General features: G+C 43.0%; 1 protein-coding gene across 2 annotated transcripts in view; it reads left to right on the top strand.

Moving 5' to 3' along the window:
• The window catches only part of MINDY4 (MINDY lysine 48 deubiquitinase 4), a 103,545-nt gene that overhangs the window by 39,464 nt on the left and 42,544 nt on the right, over nucleotides 1-21,537 (top strand). For both annotated transcript variants that reach the window (XM_070728027.1, XM_070728028.1), the window contains 6 exons: nucleotides 2,518-2,634; nucleotides 3,931-4,019; nucleotides 5,260-5,361; nucleotides 7,293-7,356; nucleotides 11,831-11,896; nucleotides 15,502-15,569. In XM_070728027.1, the coding sequence (XP_070584128.1) occupies nucleotides 2,518-2,634; nucleotides 3,931-4,019; nucleotides 5,260-5,361; nucleotides 7,293-7,356; nucleotides 11,831-11,896; nucleotides 15,502-15,569 (506 nt within the window). The remainder of the gene's footprint in view (nucleotides 1-2,517; nucleotides 2,635-3,930; nucleotides 4,020-5,259; nucleotides 5,362-7,292; nucleotides 7,357-11,830; nucleotides 11,897-15,501; nucleotides 15,570-21,537) is intronic.

Below are 21,537 nucleotides of genomic sequence, written 5' to 3'. Positions count from 1 at the left end.
ATTAATAATAATAATAATAATAATAATAATAATAATAATAATATACTGGGATGTGTGCATGCGCACGCAAGAGAACTGAAGCTGCATGCGCAGTGCACCATACACTACCAGTGCACCGTCTCATTCATTCATTCATTCATTCATTCATTCATTCATTCATTCATTCATTCATTCATTCATCCTACTTCTATGCTGCCCAATCCCGAAGGACTCAGGGCGGCTTACAATAATGATATAAATGCAAATACAAATAGATACAGAACAATAAGAAGTCAAATATAATATTTAAAACTATAAAACCCCATAATTAACCCCCCCCCCCCATTAATTATAAAACAGTCATAACCACATGCATACGTATCATTCTGCTGTACTGGTAGTAACCCACCACTACAATCCACCACTGGTTCTCAGTCACCCAGGCCACAATTGTCCCAAAGGGGCTTTTTCAAAAGGCAACTTTAATTTTCTTTGCTTTCGTGCCCCCCCCCCCCCCTTCCTTCCCCTGAGTTGTCTTTTGAAACACTACTATTGGGGAGAAAAATTAGAGATGATAAACCAACGCACGTTGGCATTAAACGACAGATTTCTGAGCAGTAGTTTTTTCAAGTTTTGTTTTTAGCAAAAAATTAGACTTTGAAAAAACTAAGAGAAGTGCAGAAGGGATCTGCAGCCAAAACCTCATTTGGTTTTGCCGTGACTCATTTTTGCTGCAACAACATTCTGGGGAAAAAAGGAAGAATGCCGAGAATACGCCAGGTTAATTGCAGAGTTAAATCGCCGATTGCAGGCGGCCCTTGACGTAGGGCCACAACTGGCCGCGAAATTTCTGTTGCTGAGAGTTGTTAAGTGAGTTCTGACCCATTTTACGACCTTCCTTGCCACCGTTGTTCAGAGAATCACGGCAATGGTTGAATTAGTCACACGGTCGTTCAATGAACCCAGCTTCCCCAATTGATTTTGCTTGTCGGGAGGTCGCAAAAGGGGATCATGTGACTTGAGGACATTGCGACCATTGTAAATATGAGTCAGTTGACAAGGGTTTGAGCTGGAGACGCTGCAACTGTCATCAGTGTGAAAAACGGCCCCGAGACATTTATTTTAATGCCGTTCAGTAATGGGTTGCTAGCCGGTACGCGCCACACTGTAGCGAAAATGGAGCTGTGTGTGTAGGTCCGGGTGGCTGGCGGGCTCGCGCATGCGTCCAAGCGAGGTTTAGCTTCGGCACATGTGCAGGAAGCGAAATAACATGACAGGACATGGGTGCTTGTGAGAGTACGGCTATTTTTGGTGATTCTTTTGAAGCAAAAAATAAATCGCCAAAATCTCACGCGGCCGCGCAGCCTCTCACGAGATTTCGTATCCTGCACATGCGCAGAAGCCAAATCTCATGTGGACGTGCGCGCCCACCCGCCGATCACTTGGAGCTGCGCACGTAAGTAGGAACTTACACCACTGTAATTTTGAATGGCCCTTAAGTGAATTTTTGTAAGTCAAGGATTGATTACCAAATCAGGTTCCGACCCAAAAAATTCATCAATTTTTTTTGTGGCCAATTTCCCCTCCCACGTGGTTCTTTTGGTGGGTAGGTGCCAAATTTCCAAAATTAAGTTTGGGTCACAACCAAATTGTGTTGCGACCAAAGTTATGGAAGGAATTATGGTCTTGACTAGAGATTCTACTGTATCTCCATTCTCCACCTTCGTCTTCCATGATTTAAAGTGGCGTCTCTCGGTCTCTATCCTGTCCATTGTATGCATGGGGCTACCTTTGAAAAGTGTTCAGAAACTTCAGATCGTGCAGAATGTGGCCGTGAGAGCCATTGTGGGATTTCCCAGATTCGCCCACGTTTCTACAACACTCCGTGGCCTGCACTGGTAGCCAATCAGTTTCCGGTCACTATTCAAAGTGTTGGTTATGACCTTTAAAGCCCTACATGGCACTGGACCAGAGTACCTCCGGAACCGCCTGCTACCGCACGAATCCCAGCGACCAGTTAGGTCCCACAGTGTCGGCCTTCTCCGGGTCCCGTTGACTAAACAATGTCGTTTGGCGGGCCCCAGGGGAAGAGCCTTCTCTGTGGCGGCCCTGGCCCTCTGGAATCAACTCCCCCCGGAGATTAGAACTGCCCCCACCCTCCTCACCTTTTGTAAGCTACTCAAGACCCACCTATACCACCAGGCATGGGGGAGTTGAGACACCTTTCCCCCAGGATCTTTATATTTTATGTTTGGTATGTATATGTTGTTTGGTTTTAAATGATAGGGCTTTATATGTCTTTTTCTCTTTTAATATTAGATTTGTTTCACTGTAACATTGTTTTATTATTGTTGTGAGCCGCCCCGAGTCTTCGGAGAGGGGCGGCATACAAATCTAATGTATTATTATTATTATTATTATTATTATTATTATTATTATTATTGTTATTTCCCAAACAAAAATAGGAGTTTCTTCTTCCATGTTTGCTGTTTCTCTTATTGCCTCACTGTCTTTTTTTCTCTCCCCCTGTTAATGAAGAACCTTAAAGTTCTGCTTTTCGGCTCCAGACTTGGATGCTTCAACGAAGAATGGAAAAAACAGAATTTTACATTCAGCGAAAACCCTCAGCTGAAATATGGTATAATGCAGAAAAAGGTAACCAGTTCCTATCAGTTCTCGCCCTAAGGGTAAAGTGTTGGGGGTTTGGGGATGACACTATGGAGTCCGGTAATGAGTTCCACACTTCAACAACTCAGTTACTGAAGTCATATTTTTACAGTCAAGTTTGGAGCGGTTAATATTAAGTTTAAATCTGTTGTGTGCTCTTGTGTTGTTGTGGTTGAAGCTGAAGTAGTCACCGATAGGCAGGACGTTGCAGCATATGATCTTGTGGGCAATACTTAAATCTTGTTTAAGGCGTCTTAGTTCTAGACTTTCTAGGCCCAGGATTGAAAGTCTAGTCTAGTAGGGTATTCTGTTTCGAGTGGAGGAGTGAATGGCTCTTCTGGTGAAGTATCTTTGGACATTTTCAAGGGTGTTAATGTCTGAGATGCGATATGGGTTCCAAACAGATGAGCTGTATTCGAGGATGGGTCTGGCAAAAGTTTTGTAAGCTCTGGTAAGCAGTGTGAGATTGCCAGAGCAGAAGCTACGTAGGATTAGGTTTACAGCTCTTGAAGCCTCCTTGGCTATGTTGTTGCAGTGGGCTTTGGCACTTAAGTCTTTTGTTATTAGTGTACCGAGGTCTTTAATTGAGTGGGGATTATCTGTGATAATTTGATTATTCAGTTTGTATTTGAAGTTCAGATGTGTAGGACAGAGTATTTGCTAGTTGAGATTTGGAGTTGCCATGTGTTAGACCACTCAGAAACAGAGTCCAGGTCTTTTGGGAGAGTAGTTGTGTTATCGGTGGTGTACCGTGTGTCGTCCTCTACCGCAGTGTTTCCCAACCTTGGCAACTTGAAGATATTTGGACTTCAACTCCCATGGCTGGGGAATTATGGGAGTTGAAGTCCAGATATCTTGAAGTTGCCAAGGTTGGGAAACACTGCTCTACCGTACTGGTAGCTACTACCTGAACCTGAGCCCTTTAAAACAGGACTTTTAAACCACCCTCGGTGGCTGTTTCTCTTCCCCTTAATATTTTGACCATCGGAAAACCCAAAGGCTTTCAGTTTTGTGCGCAGAACAAAGCCACCACGTATCTAACCTGGCTCGGCTTCTCCAGGGAAAAGTCGAAGGACCTGAAGTTTTAATTAAGAACCTGGCAGGATCAGAACTCATTGTATCTACGAGGGTCACCATGGGACAAGCGGCCAAGGGCAGAGGTGGCTGGGGGAGGGGGGGGAGAGAGGCTGTCAGCCAGGTGAAAGAGGAGATCCAGGCTGCAGGCGATTTTCACACGTATTGTTTCACAACATCGCCCCCCTTTTCTTTCCTGACTTCTTCCAGGGTGGGCCGTGCGGGGTCCTGGCAGCCGTTCAAGCCCACGTCCTCCAACATCTTATCTTCGGTGACAGTAGGCAGAACAACACGGTTGAGTAAGTCCCTGTTCCCGAGGGCTCTCTCCCCCCCCCTCGGTGGTTTTCCATTCTCCTTCAAGGGAAATCTCTCCCCCCCCCCCCACTCTCTATTGTTGTGGGGGAAATGGGGTCGGTCCTAATTTGGTGGAAAGGGCAAGCGGTGGAAGTCCTGCGGATTTCGATTCAATTCGGAATAGAGCCGGAAGGGACCCTGGAGGTCTTCTAGTCCAGCCTCAAGCAAGACCCTGTCTACCCGTGTGGCCGTACCTATGGCACACGCGCCACAAGTATTGGAGGGCACATGAGGCTTTGCCCTATGTTAGCTCCAGCGTGCATGTGTGTGCTGCCCAGCTGATTTTTAGTTTTCCATAGTGCATGGGGGCGGGGGGGGGCGCTTTCTCCCTCCCTACGCTTCAGAAAGCCTCTGGAGCCTATGGATGGTGAAAAATGGACCCAACGGGTGTGCTAGCCAGCTGATTTTCGGCCTCGGGGGGAAAGGCCATTTCCCCAAACTCAGAAAGCCTCTGGATGGTGAAAAACAGACCTAATGGGCACACTAGCCAGCTGATTTTTGGCCTCGGGGGGAAAGGCCGTTTCCCCAAACTCAGAAAGCCTCTGGATGGTGAAAAACGGATGTTTAGCCTTGGGAAAGGCCGTTTTGCCCTTCGAAACCCTCCTGGACTGCAAAGAAACCCCCACCCAATTGGCAAACTGGAAATTTGGAAAAACAGGCTTCCATTTTTGCCGTTGTGTTTTTCGCACTCCGGGGCTTCAGGAAGCCTCCAGGGTGCAAAAAAACAGAAAAACAGGCAAACAGGAAGTCCATTTTTTCAAATTTCTGGTTTGCCCCTTTGGCCAGTTTTTCACTGTCCCAGGCTTCAGTAAGGCCTGTGCACCTGTGCAGGGATGGCAAGGATTGTGTGCCTGCGCAAGGGCAGCGCAGTGGGGCGCACATGCTTTGGAAGGAGTGTGGGCACATACATGCACACACGTCATTTTGGCACGTGAACCAAAAAAAGTTCTCCATCACTGCCCTATACAACCTGAGACAAGCAGCCGCCCGGTCTCTTCTTAAACACCTCCAGCGATGGAGCACCCACAACTTCTGGGGGCAAGCTGTTCCATTGGTTAATTGTTCCAACTGTCAGGAAATTTGGTTTCTCTGTTTATTATATCATAGTGTTGGAGGGAGTGTTGTTTTCTTCTTGGTAGGTCCTTAATTATCATTTCTCTCTTTTTTTACTCCATAACCTGCCAGGTGCCTTCAGCCGTCTGACCTTACAAGGACCGAGTGCCTCATTGCAGCGCTGGCCCGTATTTTATGGTGTGCAGGTGGCAATAAGAAAGTGGTGTTGACTTTGTAAGTCTGGCTCATCCTCAGAATCTGACATGATCTGACGTGAACAAGGAACACTCAAAACAGTTGCCAGCTTTGATCGTGTGACTATGGTGACGTCGCAACAGTTGTAAATGTGGAGTAAACACACTTCTGCTGCATGAATCCCAGTGGCCAATTAGGTCCCAAAGAATTGGCCTTCTCTGGGTCCCGTCAACTAAGCAATGCCGTCTGGCGGGACCCAGGGGAAGAGCCTTCTCTGTGGCGGCCCCGGCCCTCTGGAATCAACTCCCCCCGGAGATTAGAACTGCCCCCACCCTCCTTGCCTTTCGCAAGTTATTGAAAACCCACCTACTGTATGTTGCCAGGCATGGGGAAATTGATAATACCCCCTAGCTTTCACAATTTATGTATGGTTTGATTGGGTTGTGTGACTATTTTAATGACAGGGGTTTGAAATTGTTTTTTAAGTATTGGATTTGTACACTTTATTATTGTTGTGAGCTGCTCCGAGTCTCCGGAGAGGGGCAGCATACGAATCTAATTAATAATAATAATAATAATAATAATAATAATAATAATAATAATAACAACAACAACAACAACAACAACAACAACGCATTGCATGGCCAGTTCTTGGAGAAGATTGAAGGCAAAGTGGATAAAGAAAAGACCTGTTCATGGCTTACAAGTGGAACACTCAAAAAGGAGACAGAAGGACTAATACTGGCGGCACAAGAACAGGCCATTAGAACAAATGCTGTCAAAGCCAGAATTGAAAAATCAACAGACGATCCAAAGTGCAGACTCTGTAAAGAAACAGACGAAACAATCGATCACATACTCAGCTGCTGCAAAAAGATTGCACAGACTGACTACAAGCATAGACATGATGCTGTGGCACAAATGATCCACTGGAATTTGTGGCAGAACTACCATTTACCAGTGGTAAAGAACTGGTGGGATCATAAGCCCGAAATAGTGGTTGAAAATGAGCAAGCAAAACTACTGTGGGACTTCCGACTTCAGACTGACCGAATTCTGAAGCATAACACACCAGACATCCTGATTGTGGAGAAAAAGAAAGCATGGATCATCGACATCGCAATCCCAGGGGACAGCAGAATTGAGGAGAAGCAGCTAGAGAAATTAGTGAAATACAAAGATCTAAAAATCGAGCTCCAACGACTCTGGCATAAGCCAGTGAAAGTGGTCCCAGTGGTACTTGGCACGCTGGGCGCAGGGCCAAAGGATCTCAGTGGACATTTGAAAACCATTGGAATTGACAAAATCTCCATCTGTCAATTGCAAAAGGCCGCTTTACTGGGATCGGCAAACATAATTCGCCGCTACATCACGCAGTCCTAGGTGCTTGGGAAGCGCCCGACTGGTGATGAAATACGAAATCCAGCATAGTGATCTCGTTTGCTGTGTTGTACTGACATAATAATAATAATAATAATAATAATAATAATAATAATAATAATAATAATAATAATAATAATAATGTTGAGAACAAGCTGTGTGTTCCAGCGTGTACCCATTCTGAATTTAATTTGGACAGTTTGAGCTGGGGCAATAAGATAAAAGAAACCTTCTTTTGCTACTGATGTTCTACCCTCCCTTCCTCTCTCTCTCTCACACACACAAACAAACACACATGCACCTCATAGCTAAAGCAGGTACTATAACTTCATACTGTGCTCATCAAGGTCACCTAAAGCTTTTGCAGGGGCAGGAAGTTGGGAGGGCATATTAAACTTGCCAGCTCCTGACCATCTGACCCTTTGGGAAAATATGAAAATACCGGAAACTTCAAAAATAGCAAGAGTACACTAGCCAGGTCTTGCTGAATCACCCACAGAGGTTATTGCTTTTATTATTTATTTATTTATTTATTTTTCCACCCTGCATGCAAGAAAATCAGAATATTTTTGTTTTTCTGACCTTTTCAGGATTACAGGAACACAGCAGTTCACTCCTGCGGGAAAATATAAGGCAGATGGGATCTTAGAAATGGTACATTTTCATTTTAGACTTTCTCCCTCCCTCCCTCCCTCCCTTTCAACTGTGTTTCTCTTCATCATCAACTGCTCCCCTCTTCTTTCCCTTCCCTTTCCCCCCTATCTCTCCCACCTTCTCTGCCTGACTTGTCACATATATTTTTTTTGCTGAATTTGAAAATTAAGGGAGACTAGTAGATAGATCTATTTCGGCCTTATTTTGGCCTCATCAGCTAGCCATACCCACTGGGACTTGAACCTGCAACCTTTGCCTTGTAAGGCAGAGAATTATCCTCTAGGCTACAGTATCCAATCCCTTCAACTCTGCACCCAGGGAAGGGTTACATATTTTTGTGTCGAATTACCCTGGTGTATTGATGTATATATATATTGTTTACATATAAATATATTGAATATACAAATATATTTATATGAAAACAATAAAAATATATTGAATACAGTGTCCTGGTGTTACAATTGCTATGAAACAAAGGTGAAAACAAAATAACATATACAGTGTTCCCTCGATTTCCGCAGGGGATGTGTTCCAAGACCGCCTGCGAAAGTCGAATTTCCGCAAAGTACAGATGCAGAAGTAAATACACCATTTTTGGCTATGGACAGTATCACAAGCCATCCTGTAACACTTTAAACCCCTAAATTACCATTTCCCATTCCCTTAACAACCATTTACTCACCATTATTACTGGTACTCACCATTGAATAAGACATTTGGTAATCCTGATATTTATAAACATAATTATTTATTAACAATAATTATTTTTTTTGTTATTTATTTGCAAAAATTATTAGTTTGGCGATGACATATAACGTCATCGTGTGGGAAAATCCGTGGTATAGGAAAAAAACCGCGAAGTATTCTTTAATTAATATTTTTTGAAAAATCGTGGTATAGGCTATTCGTGAAGTTCGAACCTGCGAAAATCGAGGGAACACTATACTATTCTAAGCACTGCTACTGCTGTACAATTATTTTTGACAATCAGATTCTACAGTGTAAGTTTATCTATCTATCATCCTAATGCCTACATCCTAATGCCTAGGTAGTATCCCTTTCCATGACTACCTAATCTGATTCTTTCGCATTCCAACTTCCACCTCATGTTCCTAACCATCTATAGAATCTATTCCGTGTAGTATTCTGTATCAACTTTCATCTTTTATTTTTGAAAATAGTCTGTCCTTCTTCTCCTCCCTCCACCCATTCCATTCCTTCCCTCCTTAGTAGAGGTATAATGATTATATTTTTATACTATATCCAAATTTGAACAAAATCAATCTATGGAATGTCCATGAAGCTGTTTCGAATCTTAATTAAGATTTATCAAAGGAAGACATTATTCTGGCCCCCATTGAGACTGATAGAAAAAGAGAGAGAGAGAGAGAGTAGGAAGAGAGGGGGGAGAAAGGGAGAAGGTGGAGAGAGAGGAGAGGAGAGAGAAAGAGAAGGAAAGGAGGGGGAAAGAGAGGGAGAAGAGAAAGAGAGAAAGAGAAAGAGAGAGACAGGGAGGGGGAGAGAAAGAGCGAGAAGAGGAGTAGAGAGGGAGAAAGAGAAAGAGAGAGACAGGTAGGGGGAGAGAGGGAGAAAGAAAAGAGGAGAAAGAGAGAAAGACAGAGGAAGAGCAGAAAGAGGGAGAAGGAAGGGGAGGGGAGAGACAGAAAGAGAGAGAGACAGAGGGTGAGAAAGAGAGAAGAAGAGAGGGGGAGAGAGGGAGAAAGAAAAGAGGAGAAAGAGAGAAAGACAGAGGAAGAGCAGAAAGAGGGAGAAGGAAGGGGATAGGAGAGACAGAAAGAGAGAGACAGAGGGTGAGAAAGAGAGAGAAGAAGACAGGGGGAGAGAGGGAGAAAGAAAGAGAAGGGGAAGGGAAAGAGAGGAGGATGGAGAGAGAAAGGAGGAGAAAGAGAGAAAGACAGAGGAAGAGCAGAAAGAGGGAGAAGGAAGGGAAGGGGAGAGACAGAAAGAGAGAGACAGAGGGTGAGAAAGAGAGAAGAAGAGAGGGGGAGAGAGGGAGAAAGAAAGAAAGAGAAAGGGGGAAGGGAAAGAGAGGAGGATGGAGAGAGAAAGGAGGAGAAAGAAAGACAAACAAAATGAAAAAGATATGTTCCATGTCTGGAAGTTGGTGAGAAACCAGATAAGCATAAATAAATCTTTGGGCTTATCCTCTGAGTAACTTAAATCCTTTGGGACTGGAGGCTTGGAATTGGTATGTGTGTGTGAGACACGCAATTCCAGCGGGCGAGTGTGAGAAACGGACCCTTTTCCCCTTCACCCCAGATTTCCACACCCCCCACCCAAAAGATTCCTTCAGAGGCTCTGAATTTTTGCTTCTCTCTGGATGCTATCCAAACTCCAGGTGGCCCTGACAGATGGGTAGCCCAAAGGAGCAGGCACCGCCAAAGTGAAGTGGCTGTTCCGTTCATTTTATAAAGAAAATATAAGTATATATCTGAACACTAATGAGAAGGGGGGAAAAAATCATGGCCCTCCTGGATTCAGAAACCTGGTTTGCAGTACATGCAACCGTAATTCAGTATACAGTGTTCCCTCGATTTTCACGGGGGTTGCGTTCCGAGACAGCCCACGAAAGTCGAATTTCCACGAAGTAGAGATGCAGAAGTAAATACACTATTTTTGGCTATGAACAGTGTCACAAGCCTTCCCTTAACACTTTAAACCCCTAAATTGCAATTTCCCATTCCCTTAGCAACCATTTAGATTATTACTCACCATGTTTATTTATTAAAGTTTATTAAAAAATGTTTTTTAAAGGCAGACGAAAGTTTGGCAATGATATATGACGTCACTGGGCGGGAAAAAACGTGGTATAGGGGAAAAAACCACAAAGTATTTTTTAATTAATATTTTTGAAAAACTGGTATAGACGTTCCGCGAAGTTCGAACCCGTGAAAATCTGGGGAACACTGTATATGCCATCTTTGGCCCCTTTAAGATAGGCCAGTGATGGCAAACCTTTATTTTTTGCTCAGGTGCCAAAAGGACACACATGCGCATGATAGTGTGCGCACATGTGCTTACACCCATAATGCAATGCCCTCCCCCGTGCATGTGTGTGCAATCCTCTTCCCTTCCCCCCCGCCCCCTGTGTGTGCGCACAGGCCTCACTGAGTTCTCCTGATTCTGTGAATGGCAAAAACCGGGCCTACTGGGCCTACCGGAAGTTTGTTTCTGAACTTCCGGTAGGCCCGTTGGATCATTTTTCACTACCCACAGGCCCTATTAAAAACACTTCCCTCCTGAACCTTATTTAACCCTTTAACATATTTAAATGTTTCGATCATGTCCCCCCTTTTCCTTTAGTCTGGAGGACAGAAGGAAAAGGGGGGACATGATCGAAACATTTAAATATGTTGAAGGGTTAAATAAGGTTCAGGAGGGAAGTGTTTTTAATAGGAAAGTGAACACAAGAACAAGGGGACACAATCTGAAGTTAGTTGGGGGAAAGATCAAAAGCATTTTACTTATTATTTTACTGAAAGAGTAGTAGATCCTTGGAACAAACTTCCAGCAGACGTGGTAGATAAATCCACAGTAACTGAATTTAAACATGTCTGGGATAAACATATATCCATCCTAAGATAAAATACAGAAAATAGTATAAGGGCAGACTAGATGGACCATGAGGTCTTTTTCTGCCGTCAGACTTCTATGTTTCTATGTTTCTGCAGGCTTTTCTAAAGCCTGGGAAGGGTGAAAATGGCCTCCCCCGCCCTCCCGAAGGCCAAAATCAGGTGGCATAGGGCAGTGATGGTGAACCTTTTTTGGTTAGCGTGACAAGAGATGTGTGTGGCTATGCTAGCATGTGTGCATGTGCCCACACCCTCTCTCTCTTCCCATGCATGGACACCCCCTGTTACTCCTGCACATGCGCACAGGCCTCACCGAAGCATGGGACGGTGGAAAAAATGGGTAAACAGACAAACCGGAAGCTCGGAAAAACGGACTTCCGGTTTGCCTGTTGTGCTGTGTTTTGCACCCGCAGAAGGTTCAGGGAAGGTTCCTGAAGCCTCGGAGTGCAAAAAAACAGCCCAACAGACAAACCGGAAGTTTGGAAAACCCACTTCCGGTTTGCCCTTTGTGCTATTTTTTTGCACTCTGGGGCTTCAGGGAAGCTTCCTTGAAATGTCTAGAGGGCAAACTGGCCTTCCTCAAGGCTAAAAATCAGCTGGCCAGCGCGCTCTGGAGCTGACATAGGGCAACGTCTCATGTGCCCTCCGATATGGCTCCATGTGCCACCTGTGTCACGCGTGCCATAGTTTCGCCATCACGGAGATAGGCGGACTTCAACTCCCAGAATTCCTGAGCCAGCCACACATTTCTCTTCCAACCCAGCAGAATTGGGGCATGTGCTTCTAAAATGTGTCATTTGGGTGATTTGTTGCCTTAGATACCAATATTTTATTTTTTTGCCTGGATCTAATTTTCCTCTTTTTTCCTCGCTTTGTTGCAGCTTATGTTGCACTTTATCACAACCTACGAAGATCTGCTGATGTTCCTACAACAGAATATCCATCAGGTATGAGGCTGGGAAAGGAGTGGTCAGTTCTGGGCAGGGCCTTCAAATTGCTGTATTTTCCGGATTTTATAAGACGGCACATTTTTCCTCCCTAAAAGAGGCTGAAAATTCAGGTGTGTTTTATACTCTGAATAATAATAACACCAGAGTTGGAAGGGACCTTGGAGGTCTTTTAGTCCAACCCCTTGCTTAGGCAAGAAACCCTACACTACTTCAGACAGATGGTTATCCAACATCATCTTTAAAACTTCTAATGTTGGAGCATTCATAACTTCTGGAGGCAGGCAGTTCCACTGATTAATTGTTCTAACTATTAGGAAATTTCTCCTTAGTTCTAAGTTGCTTCTCTCCTTGTTTAGTTTGCACCCATTGCTTCTTGTTCTACCCTCAGGTGCTTTGGAAAATAGCCTGACTCCCTCTTCTTTGTGGAAGCCCCTGAGATATTGGAACACTGCTATCATGTCTCTCCTGGTCCTTCTTTTCATTAAACTAGCCATGCCCAGTTCCTCCGACCGTTCTTAATATATTTTAGCCTCCAGTCCCCTAATTATCTTGGTTGCTCTTCTCTTCACTGTTTCTAGCGTCTCAACGTCTTTTTTACACCGTGGTGACCAAAACTGAATGCAAATATTCAAAGTGTGGCTTTACCAAGGCTTTATATGGTGTAATTAACACTTCACGTGATCTTGATTATATCCCTCTGTTGATGAAGCCCAGAACTGTGTTGGCTTTTTTGGCAGCCGCTGCACACGGCTGGCTCCTATTTAAATGGTTGTCCATAGGACTCCAAGATCCCTCTCACAGTTACTACTGTTGAGCAATGTGCCACATATACTGTACTTGTGCATTTTGTTTTTCTTGCCTAAAAGTAGAACCACTTTTTTCACCACCAACCAGTTTGGTGCCATCTGCAAATTTGAGGACTTTCCCCATCTATCTCCTTGTCTAAGTGATTGATGAATAGAATAGAATAGAATTCTTTATTGGCCAAGTGTGATTGGACACACAAGGATTTTTTCTTGGTGCAGATGCTCTCAGTGTACATAAAAGAAAAATACATTTGTCAAGAATCACTTAATGATTGTCATAGGGGTCAAATAAGCAATGAAGAAACAATCCATATTAATATAAATCGTAAGGATACAAGCAACAAGTTACAGTCATACAGTCATAAGTGGGAGGAAATGGGTGATAGGAATAATGAGAAAAAAACTAGTAGAAATACAGTAGAAGTGCAGACTTAGTAAAAAAGTTTGGCAATGTTGCAGGAATTATTTGTTTAGCTGACTCCTGGGCCTAAAACATACCCTTGGGATACTCTATTGCATACACAAGTATATCTTAGAGTGTTCCAATAAAATAAACAGTACAAAATAATAAAGAAAAACTAAGAAGTCAGAAAAGTAGAAAAAGAACACAAAATTATGCCTCCCTCCATTCATTCCGCCAAGTAATAGAATTACAGAACCGAATAATTCACTTCTATTTTTTTCCATTTCCCCTATGAACTTTTTAAAAAAAATCCCCAAATACATAAATCGCCAAATCAATCTTTTTCTTCATCAAAAAATAAGGTCCATCTAAGCTTTTCTATACAATTGGTATTTTTTCCCCCTAAAGTCTTTTTCATCCCTAACTGAGAAATTGTTTCGAGTGGTACTTAAGGAATGATGTTTGTGGAACAGGATGAATTAGTTTTTAATGGCTTTTCCTGATCCAAACTGCATTCGCCCGACCTTATTTTGGTTTGAAAATTAAGGAAGGGCAGGCTAATTAGGACTGGGGGAGGTTGGGAGGGGGGTAGATTTCCCCATTGACTCCTGATGTAGGTCAGAAAAAGGCTGGGTTGTTTTTCCGTGCTGTCGCAAATGCCATTTCTTATAAACCAGCCTGCTTATTTGCTTTTTAAAAGTGGAGAGAAAAGTCAGGCAAACTTCAGTTTTCAGCACAAAAAACCTGCAAATGCAAAAAATAGAAGTTGTCCTCAAAAAATACAATTTTGCCAAAGGGAGCCCAAAAATCCCTTCTCTGTCTAAGCAAGGCAGAGTGAGTTTGTTAAGCCAGTTTTTGCCAAGTGAATCCCTCCAGTTGTTAAATTAGTAGCAACGGGTGGTCAAGTTAAGTTAAGAACAGCTGGTTGGAGAATTCTGGGAGTTGAAGTCCACAAGTCTTAAAGTTGCCAAGTTTGAAGACCTCTGTTGAAAATGAACAGCAGTCATCTCATTTCTGAACAGGGCCAAAAAATAAAAGATAAAACCACAGCATTCTCATTGAATATGTTGACCTGCTAGTTATTTAACTACCTGCATTCAAAGTTCTCATAAACGCACACACACAAGCACACGCAACCCCCCCCCCCCCCCACACACACACATTAGGCAATACTGGTGGCTGGTTGTAGCATCCTTCAGTCACACTGACCACATTTTATGACAGTTTTGCTGAAAACCAGCAACTGAACAATAGAGCGCTGGTGAGACCACATTGGAATATACTGTGTTCAGTTCTGGAGACCTCACCTACAAAAAGATATTAACAAAATTGAACTGGTCCATAGACAGGCTACAAAAATGGTGAAAGGTCTTAAGCATAAAACGTATCAGGAAAGACTTCATGAACTCAATCTGTATAGTCTGGAGGACAGAAGGAAAATGGGGGACATGATCGAAACATTTAAGGGTTAAATAAGGTCCAGGAGGGAAGTGTTTTTAATAGGAAAGTGAACACAAGAACAAGGGACACAATCTGAAGTTAGTTGGGGGAAAGATCAGAAGCAACATGAGAAAATATTATTTGACTGAAAGAGTAGTAGATCCTTGGAACAAACTTCCAGCAGACGTGGTAGATAAATCCACAGTAACTGAATTTAAACATGCCTGGGATAAACATAGATCCACCCTAAGATAAAATACAGGAAATAGTATAAGGGCAGACTAGATGGACCATGAGGTCTTTTTCTGCCGTCAATCTTCTATGTTTCTATGTTTCTATAATGAATGATTGGTTTACTTAACAATCATGGCCTTTTATTGACAAATGCTGCCAAATCAGGCTGGTCCCAAGGACGGCCTGATTTAGTCATAAGTGTCTAAAGCCATAAATGTCATAAATTATAACCATGTCTAAGGTGGGATTAGAATTCAGTGCCTCCTGGTGATTGGCCTGAAGTCTCCCAACCAGCTTTTATGCCTAAGGCAGGACTAGAACGCACTCTCTCCTGGTGATCGGCTCAAAGTCACCCAATTGGCTTTCATGCCTAAAGGAAGACTAGAACTCCCAGTCTCCTAGTGAGTGGCCCGATGTCACCCGGGCGGCTTTCATGCCTAAGGCAGGACTAGAACTCAGCCTCTCTTTGGTCTGATAATTGGCCAGAGTTTCCCAGTTGACCTTCATGCCTGACTGGACTACAACTCACCTGGTTTCCATCCCGGTGCCTTAACCACTAGACCAGACAGCCTCTCTAGATATCTGAAACCTCTAAAAATATTCCAGAAACCATGAGCAACCAATGCACACATTTTTTTTTTTTTGCTGTTGGGGGGAACTTGGGAAAATGCCCCGTTTTAGTTATGACTCTATATTTTCTTGTTCCATCTTCCTTTCAGTTTGAGGCTGGTCCACACGGCTGCATTCTCCTGGCTTTGTCAGTGATATTGTCAAGAACCGTCGAGGGGTGAGTATGTTTGTGTTTTGTTCGGAGAGGTTGCAATTAGCGCTTAAGCCCCTGGTATACATTTGAAAGGCGGACGCAGGGCCCAAAGCTTGAAAGAATGTTTCTGCTTTACGATAAGACTGAATTCTTTAGCTTTCTCAGAAAAATACCCAGGCTGACTCTTTGCCCTTAAACACGTATGCATTTATACAACTACCATGTCCGGATGAATTGGATCTCCAGCAAAATTTCCATGTTGTAGAGCACGGGAATCATACTCTGGAACCTGGGTGACAATAAGTTTTAAAACATATTTCACAATGGAGGTACCACTATGCGTCTTGGTGGGTTTTTGCTTGCTAGGAAATGTTTTTGCTTTTTTCAGAAATGTTCGCAAATGTCTGAAATTGGTTTGTCCTGTTTTTCTGAACTTTGGGCAAGTTTAACACGTGTGGGTTTCAACTCCCCATTGAATTCCCCATTGAATTGTCAATGTTATCTGAATTCCAAGATTGCCATGTGCCAAAGGAGTGCTCAAAGCCATCCATGACATCCTTGTGGGAAGAAAATTATTCAGATAGCATCTAGGCAAACATTTGAGGTCATTCTGGCTTCTTCTGGTGCCTGATTAGAATAGAACAGAAAAACAGAGTTGGAAGGGACCTTGGAGGTCTTCTAGTCCAACCCCTGCTTAGGCAGAAAACCCTGCACCACTTCAGACAAATAGTTATCCAACTTATTATTAAAAACTTCCAGTGTTGGAGCAATACACAACTTCTGTAGGAAAGTTGTTCCGCTGATTAATTGTTCTGTTGCGGATTTTCTCCTTAGTTCTAAGTTGCTTCTCTACTTGTTTAGTTTCCACCCATTGCTTCTTGGCCTGCCTTCAGATGCTTTGGAGAATAGCTTGACTCCTTCTTCTTTGTGGCAACCCCTGAGATATTGGAACCTTGCTATCATGTCTCCTCTGGTCCTTCTTTTCATTAATGCATGTAAACTCCGAAACATCAAGCCAAAATCCACTGGGGCATCAGACAGGCTAAAGCCTGAAGGCCATTCCATTGGCTGCTTTAAGGGTAGCCTGTCCCCGGATCTGCGTCCCACATTTTACAGCCTTCCTTGCCACAGTTGTTAAGTGAATCACCTAATAGTTGCTAATAACACGGATGCAAAGTGAATTTGTTGGACAGAAAAGGAGGTCACATGACCTTCCCACGGTCATTGCATATTCGTCATAAATATGAATCAATTGCCGGGCATCTGAATTTTAATCACATGGCCATGGGGGAACGCAATATTTATTTATTCATTTATTGTTAGAGTTGAAAGGCACCATGAAGGCCATCGAGTTCAACCCCCTGCCCAAGCAGGAACCCTGTAGCACACCAGTCAAGTGGCAATTCAATCTTCTCTTTAAAATGTCCAGAGTGTTGGAGTTCACAACGTCCGCTGGTAGGTTGTTCCATTGGTTGATCGCTCTGACCGTCTGGAAGTTCCTCCTTATCTCCATGTTGAATCTCTCCTTGGTCAGCTTCCAGCCGTTGTTCCTGGTCCAGTCCTCTGGTGCCCTGAAGAATAAAGTGATCCCCTCCTCTCTGTGACATCCCCTCGTATACTTGTAGACTGCTATCATGTCCGCTCTGGCCCTCCTTTTCTCTAGGCTATCCATGCCCAGTTCCCTCAGTCTCTCTTCGTAAGTCTTGGTTTCCAATCCCTTAATCATCTTGGTTGCTCTTTTTTGCACCTTCTCCAGAGTTTCAATGTCTCTTTTGAAGTGTGGTGACCAGAACTGAACACAGTACTCCAGGTGTGGTCGGACCAGGGCGTAGTAGAGTGGTATTAAGACTTCCCTGGTCTTGGAGTGTATTCCCCTGTTGATGCAGCTTAGGATTGTGTTGGCTTTTTTAGCTGCTGCTGCACATTTTTGGCTCATGTTTAGTTGATTGTCCACCAAGACTCCGAGGTCTCTTTTGCAGTCGCTACTGCTAAGAGGGGTTTCTCCCAGGTTGTATGTGTGAATAGTTGTTAAGTGTGAAAAAGGGTCATAAATCCCTTTAAAAAAAAAGATTTTTATTAAGAAAACACATACAAAACATATACAAAAACAAAATTAGTACATTATAGAAACAAACAAAACCATACAGCTATAACAAAAAGGAAATAAAAGGAAAAGGAGAAACAAAAGAAACAAAAAAAGAAAAGAAAAAGGAGATGCCAACCTATATATATATACATTTATAACTGTAAAATCTTACCGCACTACATATTGGGGCCTCTACATGTCAAAAAGAGAGAAATATCCCATTTAACTTGTAGCGTCCCTATATTTGTCAATAATCATTTTTTTTAATCTTATGCAGTTATACATATCGTTTCGATATATCACAATTCTGGCCGGTCTCATTCAGCGTAGTGAAATTAATAATAAGAATAATGTTTTCCAAATCAAAAGTGTCAGTTTTTGATTTCTGCTCTACTCCCCACTCCTTATCACCCGCTCTTGTCTCCAGATTATTTTACGTGTCTATAAATTTCTCATTTTTAAAATCACTTTTCAAAGTGCCACCGTAACTTTCAAAAGTCATTAAACAGAACCGTTGTAAGTCAAGAATTTAGCCCCTGCTTTTACTGGAATTATAACTATAAAGGAATGAAGGAACCATATGCCAAGGGAGTAGCAAATTAAAAAATAAATAAATCTGGACCTATTAGCTCAAGACCTGAAGCCCTTAATAAGAGGGAACAAACACAGGAACTTATTTGGCCCGGTTCTTATCTCCAGCAGCTTTTGAACGTCTGTCTTATCGCTCAGGAGGAGGAAAGGCGGGAAATGTAAGCAAGCAAGGGAGAATTTGCTGTTTCTTCCTTAAAGCCTCCGAGTTCCAAATGTCAGGCTAACCTAACCTTTTCCCGTCAAGTCACAAGGAGGCCAGAAAGGTGGATGGATTCCATCTTCTTCTCTGGGTGGGAAAATATTCCTGAAGGGCAGGCTGGGAACAGCTTCTCCTGGAGAAGGTCTTGCTGGGCGCGACTGCAGAAAACCCACACCAAGTGGATGTCACATTGGTCCAGTCAGTTGTGAGAAGCCTCAAAATAAGTGGACGAGTCGCACTGAATTCCAATCCAATGCCGAATTCCAATCCAATGCCGAATTCCAAATCAGTGCTGAATTCAAAACCAGCGCTGAATTCCAACCCAGCGCTGAATTCAAATTCAGCACTAGTTGCACCTAACTGTAGGATCCTAAATTCTAACCACCCTGGAACAACCCAATTTTTTTCTGGGCAAAAAAGCGCTCAATATAACAGGGATCATTTCAATCATTTTAGCTAGGAAATTGACCGCCAGCAAGCTCATTGAATTAGGCTCCCACGTGAATTGACCTGCGTTTTAAATAAAGATATAGATCTCAGCACAGTGTCTCAAAAAACGCTTAAGTTTAAACTTGTGCTTTAAAAAAAAAATTAGTTGAAGGAAACAATGGTTCTTTAAAAAAAATAAAATTAAAAAAAAATCCAATTTTTTTTTTCTTTGGAAAGGGGAAAAAACAATAGTGCTGAAAAAACACCCCAGAGTCTAGGGAACATCGAAGGTCAGAAAGAAGGCCGTTTGCGCCATTAAAACCAATCTATTCTAATCTATGGAAAAAGCGACTCAGCCCAATCAACCTTATTGCCTTGAGATTACACACTCCACATGCCAGGCCTTTCCAAGAACCTTCTTACCTTTAAGTAAATTGGCCCTCCTCTCTCAGCTGAAGAACAAACTTCGGTTTTGTCCTCCTGGCAAAATCTTGTGGCATGTCCTTCCTTCTCTAGCCAGGCATTGATTCTGACGAACTTGAATGCAGAGCCTTATCCAACAGCCCTACTCACAGCCAAGAAAAACAAAACTCAATCTGTATAGTCTGGAGGACAGAAGGAAAAGGGGGGACATGATCGAAACATTTAAATATGTTAAAGGGTTAAATAAGGTCCAGGAGGGAAGTGTTTTTAATAGGAAAGTGAACACAAGAACAAGGGGACACAATCTGAAGTTAGTTGGGGGAAAGATCAAAAGCAACATGAGAAAATATTATTTCACTGAAAGAGTAGTAGATCCTTGGAACAAACTTCCAGCAGACGTGGTTGGTAAATCCACAGTAACTGAATTTAAACATGCCTGGGATAAACATACAGTGATACCTCATCTTACAAACTCCCCGTCATACAAACTTTCAAGATACAAACCCGGGGTTTAAGATTTTTTTGCCTCTTCTTACAAACTATTTTCACCTTACAAACCCACCGCTGCCACTTGGATGCCCCGCCTCCAGACTTCCGTTGCCAGCGAAGCCTGTTTTTGCACTCCTGGGATTCCCCTGAGGCTACCCTCCATGGGAAACCCCATCTCTGGACTTCCGTGTTTTTGTGATGCTGCAGGGGAATCCCAGCAGGTGAATGCCAGCAGTGCAAAACGGGCGCTTTGCTGGCAACGGAAGTCTGGAGGTGGGGTTTCCCATGGAGGGTAGCCTCAGGGGAATCCCAGCAGTGCAAAAATGGGCACTTTGGCTGGCAAAAGGGGTGAATTTTGGGCTTGCACACATTAATCGCTTTTCCATTGATTCCTATGGGAAACACTGTTTCATCTTACAAACTTTTCACCTTAAGAACCTCGTCCCGGAACCAATTAAGTTTGTAAGATGAGGTATCATTGTATATCCATCCTAACATAAAATACAGGAAATTGTATGAGGGCAGACTAGATGGACCATGAGGTCTTTTTCTGCCGTCAGTCTTCTATGTTTCTATGCTTCTAAAACAAAAACAAATGCTCAGATACTCACAGATGCTCAATACTAGGACCTGCGCGAGGGACCTCCGTGTCTTAGTGCAGGGGTCTCCAAGCTTGGCAGCTTTATGACTTGTGTACTTCAACTCCCAGAATTCCTCAGCCAGCTTTGGTTTGCTGGCTGAGGAATTCTGGGAGTTGAAGTCCACAAGTCTTCAAGTGGGCAAGGTTGCTGGCTGAGAAATTCTTTGAGTTCAGAAGTCCACAAGTTGTAAAAGTTGCTGAGAGAAGTGGTAAATTATTTCTGTAAAAAGTGAGCGGGGGTGCAGCCATGTTGTATGGCATGTCACATTGTATAATCAATAAGACATCTGTACGTCGGTTATGTACAAAATATAAAGGAAATAACAAAGCAATTAACATTGCAACTGGGTCAGGCTGACATTGGAAAGGAAAGTGCAATTGTTATGAAAAACGTACGAGGGGATTTCCATGTCGTTATAAGGCTGGAGACCCCTGTCTTAGTGGACCACCACATAGGTATGCGGCAGCTGTGTGCTGCAGCTGCCAAAAAAAGCCAACGCAGTCCTAGGCTACATTAACCGAGGACAGAATTAAGATCACTATGATAACAGAATGTCTAATTCTGGTCAAGGCAACAATGATGATTAGGGCAGTGTTTCCCAACCTTGGCAGCTTGAAGGTATCTGGACTTCAACTCCCAGAATTCCCCAGCCAGCATTTGCTGGCTGGGGTATTCTGGGAATTGAAGTCCAAATATTTTCAAGTTGCCAAGGTTGGGAAACACTGGATTAGGGGACTAGAGGCTAAAACCTATGAAGAACGATTGAGGGAACTAGATATATATAATCTACGGACTAGGTGAGACACAATAGTGGTCGAACAGGTAGCAAACCATCACCATCACTAAAACCGTCCTCCTGCAACCATTTTGATATTTCAGAAACATTAGAGCTCTTTGCTATCTGCAAAATGTGAGTTTTTTAAAAAAAGGATTGGAGTTTATTATACAAATAGAGACGAAGGTGATAAGGGCATGGGGAAAAGTAAAGAAAAAATAGGGGGGGAAATAGCGACTCCCCATTGTTTTTTGGTGGAGTGGATTACAAAATATAGTTACAACCTCAAACATTTTGCTTTAGCCATTTAGTGAGTGCTATTCACTTCTTTAACTATTCATTTCTGTAAACAACAAAGG

The sequence above is a fragment of the Erythrolamprus reginae genome, chromosome Z, assembly GCF_031021105.1.
Source record: "Erythrolamprus reginae isolate rEryReg1 chromosome Z, rEryReg1.hap1, whole genome shotgun sequence".
NCBI lineage: Eukaryota > Metazoa > Chordata > Lepidosauria > Squamata > Dipsadidae > Erythrolamprus > Erythrolamprus reginae.
This window is presented reverse-complemented; position numbering and strand designations above follow the sequence as displayed.